Source organism: Populus alba, chromosome 5, assembly GCF_005239225.2.
Source record: "Populus alba chromosome 5, ASM523922v2, whole genome shotgun sequence".
Taxonomy (NCBI): domain Eukaryota; kingdom Viridiplantae; phylum Streptophyta; class Magnoliopsida; order Malpighiales; family Salicaceae; genus Populus; species Populus alba.
This window is the reverse complement of record NC_133288.1, coordinates 5,388,862-5,400,328: the sequence shown is the minus strand read 5'-3', so window position 1 is coordinate 5,400,328 and position 11,467 is coordinate 5,388,862. Positions and strand designations below refer to the sequence as shown.

General features: G+C 34.3%; 2 protein-coding genes across 4 annotated transcripts; both read right to left on the bottom strand.

Annotated features, from left to right (window-relative positions):
• Positions 1-468: 468 nt before the first annotated feature.
• On the bottom strand, positions 469-6,753 carry LOC118031247 (uncharacterized). 3 transcript variants are annotated; one of them, XM_035035615.2, is made up of 4 exons: positions 6,464-6,753; positions 5,272-5,640; positions 3,147-3,256; positions 469-2,578 (listed from the first exon to the last, which is right to left on the bottom strand). In XM_035035615.2, the coding sequence occupies exon 4, from the start codon at positions 2,551-2,553 to the stop codon at positions 700-702; it is 1,854 nt and encodes a 617-aa protein (XP_034891506.1). In that variant the 5' UTR covers positions 2,554-2,578; positions 3,147-3,256; positions 5,272-5,640; positions 6,464-6,753; the 3' UTR covers positions 469-699. The 3 variants fall into 3 exon arrangements, with proteins under 3 accessions (XP_034891506.1, XP_034891494.1, XP_073265315.1); XM_035035603.2 differs by lacking the exons at positions 5,272-5,640; positions 6,464-6,753 and adding an exon at positions 3,517-3,793; XM_073409214.1 differs by lacking the exons at positions 5,272-5,640; positions 6,464-6,753 and having other exon boundaries at positions 3,147-3,404.
• A 1,330-nt stretch (positions 6,754-8,083) lies between these two features.
• Positions 8,084-9,854, bottom strand: LOC118031237 (histone H3.3). Its single transcript, XM_035035594.1, has 5 exons — positions 9,766-9,854; positions 9,069-9,140; positions 8,879-8,955; positions 8,670-8,760; positions 8,084-8,564 (listed from the first exon to the last, which is right to left on the bottom strand). The coding sequence occupies exons 2-5, from the start codon at positions 9,138-9,140 to the stop codon at positions 8,394-8,396; spliced, it is 411 nt and encodes a 136-aa protein (XP_034891485.1). The 5' UTR covers positions 9,766-9,854; the 3' UTR covers positions 8,084-8,393.
• Between the last annotated feature and the right edge of the window lie 1,613 nt (positions 9,855-11,467).

The window sequence follows — 11,467 nt, the reverse complement described above, 5'->3', positions numbered from 1 at the left end:
AGTCGTTTCAAGTAAAAAAAAAAAAGATAGTAACAAGAAAGTAGGCTTGATGAAGTAGATTGCAACCTAAAGGAGACTCAACCTTGGAAAATTCACCGGATTTTCTTAGAAGTTTCATTTGGTGAAGTGATATATCATAACAAGTCTATGGCCAAAGCCATTAAGATTTGAATTGGTAAAAAAACTCAAAGTTTAAGAAAGAGCTTTGTGGACCATTTGATATTCAACCTTCCCAAGAATGGAGGAAGAAAAGTAGCAGAAGCTTCAACAGAAAAGTCCCTGCATTGTAACCAGAAAAAAAAAAAAAAAAAAAAAAAAAGAGATTCTATGCATGCGCAAGCATTCAGATTCAGAGAACAAATTCATAAAGTCTTGAATATGAATATAGCCCTTTCCCTAGAATGATTTGCTCAACTAGAAGGCAACATATAGAAGTAAGAGAATTAGTAAAAGCGTCGCATTGCATCATTAAATAAAATAGCATTCAAAACGCTATCTTTGATCCTTTGAAAAGGCATTAGAACCTCGAAGCCTCAAGTCTTTCAACTTTTTTCTGGTAATAATGTAATCCAAGTGGATAATGAGAAAAAATCACTCACATTGTGAGGTGATCAGGTGAACTTTTGCCTTGTGAAAAAAGATAAACTATGTACACCACTGGAACAAAATTAAATGCATGTAGACAACAAGTAAAAATGGTTATTCATCAACAACTGATTGTCCCCTTCTGTGTGATCCTCCTCTCCTCAGTAGAATATCACCAAATCTTCGTATATATGCTCTTTTTCTCGTAGAGTGTCTTTCACTCTCTGGATCATTGGTATGAACCCCGTCTATTTGGTCATAATCACCCGGTTTTGTTTCTTCTCCGACATTATTTGTGAATTTTTTCTTGCGAGGCACTGCTTCGGTTCGTGATTCTGCTTGCTTATCAAATATTGATCCCCTAAGTAGATCAGGATTTTCAGAGTCCTCATCCTCATCATTGGTTTTTTGTTTATCTGTAGTTTTGTTGTTCTCATCTACATCCCTGTGTTTGTTTGGAATTATTACCTCTTTAAGACTGAAACTGCACATACGGCCCAGTTTCTTGCCGTCTTTGTCCTGTTTCTCCTCTGCATTCTGTGGCTTTTCCTTGAGTTGGTTTATCTTATCTTCTACTTTAAGCTCCCTCACCGATGCTTCAGAGAGAAACTGCTTCAACTCTTTAATTTGCTCGAGAGTTGCAGCTTCATTGATCCTAAGGTTTTCGTTCTCCTGAGTAATGAAAACCAAAGCATTGTCTTTTTCAGCTAAGACGTCTTTGAGTTGGGAATTTTCATCCCTGGCAATTCCGGCAGCTTCTTTTGCAACATTAGCTTCATTCAGGGCCTGTTTAAGTATATCGCGCACCTGCTGGTTCTCTTGTTTAGCTATCTTGTTCATGTTCTCGGCTGTTCTAAGCAATTCAAGAAGTTTATTGTTCTCTTCACATGCGTATGACTTTTCCTCTTCAGCTCTTTTGATACAATCGACAAAGCCCGTCTCTTTCGCGTTCCATGCCAGAAGCGACTCTTCAGCCTCTATTTGCAACCTCTCTGCTGTTTTTCTATATCGATCCGCTTCTTTCCTTTCTTCATTCAAAAGAGTTGTATACTTGCCCTCGAAGCTTTTTATGTTCTCCTGCAAGATTTCTGCCTCCTTTTTGAAGCGCTCCAGCTCTTCCTGGGTTAACCTGAGCTTCTCCCTTGTTTGAGTGGATTCTGTTGCAACTTCTGTTAGCGCCATTGCCAAGCCATCCATTGCCTTCTTGCTGTTCTCTTCTGCTTCATTTGCTAGCTTCAGTTCACGTTTAAGCAATTCCATCTCCTCGAGTAGACTCTTGGTCTTCGATGGCGAATGTTTTTCGCCCTCCTGAGCGTGAGTCCGGTTCTGTCTTTCCAGGTGAAGTTCAGACTTGAGACTCTCTAATTCTTTTTGCAATGAACCTTGATCTCCATCATGTTTCTCCAACTCCTCTACCTGCTTGCGAAGGGAAGTAATCTCAAGCTTCGATTCTTCAAGCAGTATCTTGGTCTGCTCAAGCTGCTTCGTTTGGGCGGCAAATGAATCTAGCAACTTCGTTTCTGCTTCGTTCCCTTTCTGTACCTCAGCCTCAAGTTCTTGAATTCTTTTCTTGCTATGGGATAATAAATCCAATGTACGTGCCTCGGTTGATTTAACATTACTTAACTCTTTGTTCAGTTTTTCCAGAGAGTTATCTTTCTCTAGCAATCTGGCCTCCGCCTCTCGTAGCTTTCCTACTTCAGCTTTCAAGGATGTGATAGCCATGTCTTTGATCTTCAACTCTTGATTTGATTTTGACAATGATTCCACTACTGAATTGAGTTCCACAAATATATCAGCAACCTTCCCATTAGACATTGCTTCTTTTAACCTGGAATTTGACTCATCGGCCACCTTCTTCATCTCTTTAAGCTCATCACGTGCTCCATCTCTTTCCCTTTCTGCTACATCCAGCCTCTGCTTTAAATTCCTCAGCTCCCCTTCAACTTGCCCCTTATCTTGTTGCATCTTTGCAACTCTTAAAGATTCCGTTCTAGCCACGACAGAGAACAAAAACACATGATTATTATATGAACTACCTTGACTCAAATTCTGAACTATTGCGCGGTGATTGGAAAGGAGAATTTGATGTAGAACAGGAAAGAAATAGCAAGGGGGAAATAGAAAAAGGGAGGAAATCCAAGGAATAAAACTAAAAAGTGAGCAGCCAAAATCCATTGTCAATCATCAAATAGGAAACTCAAATGCTCAATGTGTACGTTTTAATACAGAAACTGAGCAAACAAAAAAAAGTAGGATCAGACTATACAACAAAGAGCTAAATTTTATAATAAAATACACATCAAAATTTTCTAAAAAGTTCTGGGAATAGCATGATTAACCAAATCAAAGAAATGATCAAACAAATAATATCCTGCAAGTCTTGTTTGGTTTCTATCAGAATTATGAGAATTTAAGCACAAAAATCTCTTTGCCCCGTATTAGACATTTGTGTACAGTCAATGGAGAAATCAATACAATCCTACATAGATATTGAATAACAACAAAGGCCGGAACACAGGAAATTGAAAAAAAAATGAAAAAGAAAACAGGATTGTTACCTCAGATGAGTATGTGATCTTTCAGGGCTGTTGTTGGAGGGACTTGATAGGTTTTAGATTGATTCGTATGTTTGCTCGTTCCCTTTGCTATGTTTCGAAGCAGAAATGGCCTAGATACAGTCAAGGAAGGGTTCTTAATTTAATAGAAATCTCCAGGGACTTTGAAACCACGCCAAATATATGCATGAAACCACAGAATAATATATTAAAAGTTCAAGAGGCAAAGAGAGGAAGAAACAAAAGAACCATTCAAAGCCAAAAAAAAAAAAATTCCAAAACAAGAAAAACATTCAAAGATATACGCATAATAAAGAGAAAATAACGCATGGAATCTTCAAGGAAATAAGGTGCAAGAAAGGAAACGAATTACCTAGGAAATAACCAGCTAATGCATAGGTTCTGTTTGGATGACAACGTTGTTGAATTGTTCCTTGTTAGTTATCATGCATCTTCTAGATTTGGAAACTTCAAGACAAGGATCTCTCAATTTACTAGATGATGTCAAGGATGCATTCTTAATATTATTTAGGAAGAAGATTAAATCTTAATTAATATATAAATCAATTTAAAAATATCTTTTATTGGCTCTCTGGTAAGAAATTGGTTGAGTTGTTGATATTGGCCCCGTCAGCTCGTGTTAAATTATAGTTCTTCATAGCCGGCATGACACGACCGGCGAAGAATTCCAAGAACTGAATCATTCTCTGTAAATGCTGCTTTCAAAAACAATAGTCGGTGTCAGGTAGGTACGTGGCCATAGCCCATAGGAGGAAGCCTCCTCTCGTGCTGTCACCAAAAAATCTTTTTTTTTTTAGTTTTGCCACTGGGCCTATGACCCACGCTTTCAAATTAATTTTTAAAACCTTTGTGTTATAAATGTGTTTGAGTCAATGAAGATTTTTTAAATTAAAAATCAAAAGATGATCTTTATACTCAATAAAATAATTTAAAAACATATATTAACCAATAAATAAATAAATAAAAAGTTGTTGACGCTAATTGCATACTAAAATGAAAAACTAATCTTTCTAATAAAAGCAAACGATGGATGTAAATATTTTATACTTACTATTCTTTTTATTCTATACTCTTTCTATCTTAAATATTAATTCTCATTGCTCATAACAAATGTTTTATACATGCAACTTGTTTATATGAAACAGAGTAGGGAGGGAATGATTGTGAATAAATTATAATAATTTTCTCGAAGCATTATGAAATTAAAATATAATAATTATAAAGATTAATTACTATTTAAAAAAAAAACTAAAACTACACATTTAAAAAAATAAAAAGATATTGATTAAGATTTATATATAAAAAATATATATATATATATATATATATATAAAAGTTAAATACTTTTAGGCCCGGCAAAAAAAGCAATGATTAGGGGGTTTTTTTAATAATAAAAAAAGTACGCAACACGTTCTCTACTTAAATCTTTTGATGTGATAGTTTTTAATCATCTCTTTAGTGATAAAAAAAAAATATATACAGGGTTCAAGTTGTTAAATCTTAAAAACACCCTAAGAACTTCAATAATCATCCAAAGACTAAAGCATGAAAAATAATGAAGTTTTTAACTAAAATATAAAATGGTAAAACAACATGAACCAAATAATAGATAAATTGAAGTTTTAGGGATTAAATTAAAGTTTTATATAATCTAAATGGATTCTATTTTGTTTTTGTTTTTTTAAATAAGTCTTCTTCTTTTAATTTTAATTTTTAACAGTAATTAAAGCTTTATTTCACAAAATCAATATTTAATTCAACATTCATATATTCATCGATATTATATGTATACGAGAGCATGTATATAAAAAGAAACCCCAACACATTATAAAATCATGCTAACTTGGGATAATGAAATTGCATAGAAAAAAAGATTTGATAACCACTAATAATATTAAGAAAAAACCATGCATTGTTGATGTAAACAGTGCAGTCTAGATGCCCATTACAGTCTATATAGTGATTCTCCCATCTCTTTTAGTATATTTGATAACTAGGTGGTGATTTTTTTTATTATACAAACCCCCGCCTATTGTGATTATATTTATAATTTTTTTAACTTTTATGACATAATCCCTTAATATTCATATATATAAAAGCTACTTACATTAAAGAGCCATTTCTCCATATCCAGGAGTGAGGGTTTTAAATGAGAAGATGAAGAGCATTTGTCAAGGAACCTCGGAAGAGATGCTCTTGTCACTGTTACTACCTCTCAACTTCTTGATGGCCACTGTGACTACTTCTTCCCCGTTGCACAGAATGACGTGAGCAATAAATGTAGGGAAAAATAATCAGCTTTAGATGCTAATTGATTCTTCTCCTCTTCAAATAAGCTATCTTTGGATAATTCATGAACTATAGAAGGAACTTGCCTTGTACAATCTCTGTTCGTAAACAAGTTATCTTCCCTGTAATCTTTAAGTGAAAGCGCTTCAAACATACAATATCCAGGAAATAACGTTCCTCTGAGCTCCTGCAGAGAGAAGTAGAAAAGGAAGGTTTCTGCTACACAATAAGCAAAGGAATGTTGCAATTCAATCCAATTAAAGCGAGTTAACTCTAGATTAAATGACACATGTTCTCCACAATATAAACAAGACACCACATGTGATTCAAGAGGATCAAAACCATTTTCTTATAACAGCTGCTGCAAGACTTTGGCTTTTTTGATAGACAAAAGACTAGAGCAGGCAGGAAAACCTGGAACAATGACTGGAAAAACTGTAGCGTAACCTTATAAATTATCTTAGAATGTGATAACATCAATGCTTCCAAATCAACCTCTTTCACGCATGCCCTGCCGAAGACTAAACATAGGCTAGAAACCAGCGTTTTTAGCAAATGACAGTTAGAGTAGTGAAAATGCGTTTTAACATTACATGTAAATTGTAATATTAAGCTTTTCAAATGCATCCCATCCGACCTTATGCATGTTAATTACCCCTCCCTATCCTAACATTACTCAAGGAGCTTAATTTAAATGTAAAACCTTTCTAATCTCTCATATCTCTGCATCCAAGTTACAGCACTCCACATGATCATTTATAAGCACACGAATAACCGATGCCCATGATACTACCGTCCTCTTAGGCTTTGATGCGAGAGCTCTTTTTTTTTTGTTTTTTTTTGGGGGGTGGGGGGCGGCAGGCAGCGCGTTCATGGATGCTACCTTTTCTCCAGTAGGCATTTGTGACAGGGTTCTAAGCTACCCAAGTCTTTTGTGGGCATTTGATCGAATAGTTGAACTACCTTAATCATTGGAAGCATTGACAAAGGGGGGGTTTAGCTAAACTTACCAGCTATTGCCTAACGGTAGCTATTATGTAAACCCTGATTGCGCAGCTCTTGGCTCAGCAAGCTCCCCTGCAATCACATGACTTGTATTTCTCAGGGATTCCATTCTTGACTTCCACGGCCTTAGTGTGTATGGCCGAGCGAAAGTATCACATTTTGCTATGTTCTTCGACATGCAAGAGCCGCCAGCCGGGATATCCAAAATCTCTTTTGAAACAAAGAAGTACATAGCTTATTAATCCTTTCAAGCTCCGAAACTCGGGAGTCTCAACAGCACAAACCACACCAACCCTTGCGATACCTTTGGCGGTTAAAATAATAAGTTTAAAATATTTTTAATTGTGATTTTAAAAAATAAATTTTGAAAATATGTTATAATGAGATTCATTTTTACAAAATAAATCATAACCAAGACTTAAAATATGCGATAAGATTAGAATATGATAATTTTTTGCATGCAAAATAAATCATAATACAGCCTAGCCTTTCATTACAGGCTACATAAATATTATGTTTGGTTACTGTTTTAGAATAAAAGAAATAAAATACAATATAAAAAAATTAAAATTAAAATTATATTTAATAATAATATACAAGATGAAGTGGTTGTTTTTTATATTAATTTTTTGTTATAATGAACAAAACATAATATAATATAATTTTTACTCTTAATATATATTGTTATCAAACTTATATATTTTAAAAAAACAGATATTATTTTTTTTCTTTGATTTATATATATTGAATATTAAAATAATTTTAATTATAAAATCAAAATCAACTTAAAGAATTAACCATTTCAACTAATAACTTAAATATTGTCTCGAATTGGCTTTTTAATTGAATTTTAAAATTATAATTATTTTTATTTTTATTTTTATATTAAAGTTAACCCTCCCACACATAATCCAGATCTTATTGACCTTATTGCGAGACGACCCTCAATCAAATCAAGTTTTAAAACCGTGATCAAATCTACAATCATATCTACTATTATTATTAGGCTAATCAGGTTAACAGTCAACTTCAATTGTTACGGACTTGCACCGAATCAACCCTTACATCATCAAGTGATGCTTTGTTCCATATCAACCCCCAGAAGATATTTTAAAATTATATTTAAGTGATTGAATCTCTTTAAATATTTTAATTGAATAATTTTAAAATAAAATTTTTAAAGGGATATAAAAACTCTAGTTTTAAAAATAAAAAAATTTACTCTTGATTATCTCTCTACCATCCCATCCCCCTCCTCCTGAGAAGATGCGTTGAGTAAACAGGGGCTATTTTAACTGTCGTGAATAAAAATGGCCAACCAGAACCACCGAAAATACCAATCACCAAACAGCCAATAATAGGCTGCCCAATCACCTAGACAAGACCCCGACAAGGCGGCACGCGTCCGAACGGGCGGCGCCTTTCGAGAATAACGCAAAGAGACAACGTACACACAATAGTAGCTCTCCCATATCCCAACATAACCACCCACCGCCAATTTTGACGCTGAGACCATAGTTGGCGTAAAACACCTACCGCAGGAAGGCCCGAAGCACACGCAAACCAAAAATTCGTTTCGCCAACATCTTCCCGGTAGACAACAAAAAACTGATCAAAACTCGAGATTTAACAGAACTAAACTACGAATTAGATCAAAAATATAGGCATTTGTTCATGCAACCACTTCCTTGTGGCCTCATGTCACGAAAGAAAAGACAATCGGTCAAACAGAGTTACAACGGAATAAAATATATCAAAGGTTCCCCACAAGATAAAACACCTTCTGCTAACCCCCACCACCATCACACAGCCTTCTACACACCCAACCATCACACGGCAGCCTTACACCACTACCACCAAACCTATCTATCAACTACCTAAACTTTGCTGCTACCGATACAAAGAAGAGTGTTCTCCCCTTTCAGCATGTGCCCCTTAAGCACGTTCACCCCTGATCCTCCTAGCCAGCTGGATATCCTTGGGCATGATGGTGACACGTTTGGCATGGATGGCACAAAGGTTGGTGTCTTCGAACAGCCCAACAAGGTATGCCTCAGCTGCCTCTTGCAATGCCAAGACAGCATGGCTTTGGAAACGCAGATCAGTCTGCACACCAAAAAAATAGAAAATGCACTATCATTAGCATCGAAACACCAAATCCACATCCATCAACACTATCAAGATAATAACTACCGAATCAATAAATCATACCTTAAAATCCTGGGCAATTTCACGAACAAGCCTCTGGAAAGGGAGTTTCCTGATCAGGAGCTCAGTACTCTTCTGATACTTACGGATTTCACTGCATTGCATAACATCAGCATATTAACATTTAGTTAATTAATAACAAAATACCTAATCAGAAACAATCGATGAACAAGTTCACAGCCCATTCTAAGGAACAGTTTTCTATAACTCACCGAAGAGCAACAGTTCCAGGGCGGTAACGGTGAGGCTTCTTCACTCCACCAGTGGTTGGGGCAGACTTACGAGCAGCCTATTAACACACAAAAGAGATTTCTAATTAACAGATTAACACATTTTAATGCAAGTTACGCCCGCCAAAACACAATTAATTAGACCTGATGGAATAAAAGAGAAAAAAGGTACCTTGGTAGCGAGCTGCTTCCTCGGTGCCTTTCCTCCAGTAGACTTACGAGCAGTTTGCTTGGTACGTGCCATCTATACACAACCAACTCATCAGAATCAATCATCCAAGTAACAAAAAATAGACAACATTTAACTTTCATTAACACAACTTCATGCAGATATTAACCACCTCGCTTTAGCCACCTGGGCAACATTTGAGAAACTAAAGAAAACATAATCAAACCACACGTCTTATGCAGAATTCATATGTTTGATCAAGCTCATGCTCATAATATAGGCCATGAACGAAACTGTGTTTTCCTTGCATTTTATCAGCAAACAAACATAACCACAATTCAACAAATGTTATCGAAATAGGAATGACCTTGAAATTATTACACAACTAGTGACATAAAAAAACAGTTCCATCGAAACTTGTACGTCTAAAAATCCTAAATTGGTTTTTAAGTTGATAAATAATCGCAATCATAACAACGCGAGAAAAAATAATTAATTGAAACGAAAACGATAAATAAACCGTAAACTTCAAAAAGGAACCAACAATTTCAAACACCGAATCAAGAACACACATATTCAATACCCAAAATCCCCCAAAGCAGACTTTAATTTCAAACAACAAGTAACCCTAATGATCGAAGAACCTAATCAGAAACCCTAATTAGGAACAAGAGAAAATAGAATAATCCAGAAATGGCACCTTTGAATCTCTTGAAGAATCTCTCGCTCCCTCCGCGTCGAATTTTTGTAAAGTTTGAAATCTAGAGAAGTCAAGGCTTACTTATAGAGATTTGGCGTTAGGAATCGGACGGGTAAGATTGGATATCTTTGTGCTTTCTCTCCTTGTTATCGAACGGTTTAAACATTGTTAATTTGTGTTTTCTCTACTTGATGTGAACGGCAAGGATGTGGTCTTAGCGAAGTGACGAGGATCGCGGAGGCTTGATTCTACAGTTCTATTGGCTGAGGGAAGTGACTCTTTTTTCTTCTGTACTTTTATGTATCGTGAATTTTGTAACGTGTAATTCGATCTTAATAAAGGTCGGCAAAATTTTAATATTTGTTTTTATTTAAAATTATTTTTTATATATTTTAATATGTTAGTATTAAAAATATATTATTTTTATATATTTATGGAAAAAACACTTTAAAAATTATTGACATACTTCCAAAAACCTTCTTAAAAGATTGTAAGGAAGGACTCATTTAAATTATGTAAATATATTTCTTATTAAGTGTATGCTTCCAATCTTATTTTGATTAATAAACCATTATAATTCACGGAGCCTCAACAAAAATCTTATTGCAGGTAAAAAAAAAGGAGCATAGGAGTTGTGAAATTACATTTATGCTCTAAGAGATCAATGGGCCAAAACTAATTGGTTGTATGTTATTGTAGTGTACAAAAATATACCCATGTCAGAACGCCTGTCAGCGCCTTGTACATTTCTATACGAGCGCTGCCTTGGTCGCCTTGTACATTACTAATTTTTTATTTTTTATTTTTTATATAAACATATCAAAATTATAAAAAAATACTAAAATTATCAATTTAATAATTTTTCAAATCAAACATACTTTCAAAATGTAATCAAACAAGCTTCAAACAAGAAAAAAAATATATGTCTTGAGTATTACAAATTTAAGGTTATGTTTATTAACTTGATGTGTCACACACCTCGTTAACAAATGTTTTTTTGTGTTACACAAATTTAATTAATAAAAACACTAGTTACAAGTATGGTTATTAGACTCGGTTTGCATGTTGATCAAGCCAAGGGGCTGGGTTGTGGATCACAGGTTGAATCGAATAAACATAGAAAAATTAAAAAAATAATATTTGAAGTTTTAATATTTCACATGGATAAATTATGAAACAATGCATGTAAATATGGATTATAAAAAAAACAAATATGAGTAATAAAGTGTAGTCTAGTTATCTTACATTAAAAAGTTAATAAACAATCCATGTGTATGTGGACTATAAAAAAAAAATGTGAAGTGCAGTATGTTTATTTCATATCAAAAATTTTAAAAATATGTTTAACCTTGCGTTACACAAACCAAACCTTGTTTAATAGTACATCTAAATAAGGAATGCTTGGAATTATGAGAGGCTGATTGCATAATTATCATGTTCACATCATGTGAGAAGCAATAAAAACTTGAGAACAAATAATTTATCATTAACAACAATAAACCATTACCTGATTTTAGTTCTAAGGTTTTCAATAAGTAAGTGCGTTAAACTTACCCAAGAGTTCCTTAAGACAAGACAAGATGAACCGTCAATTCTCTAATAAATGTCAACAAAAACATGTACTAGTTTATTTTTAATTATTTTTGCTTTGTATGTGCTAATGTGCGTACTAGGATTTTTTATGCTCAAACTATAATCCAAT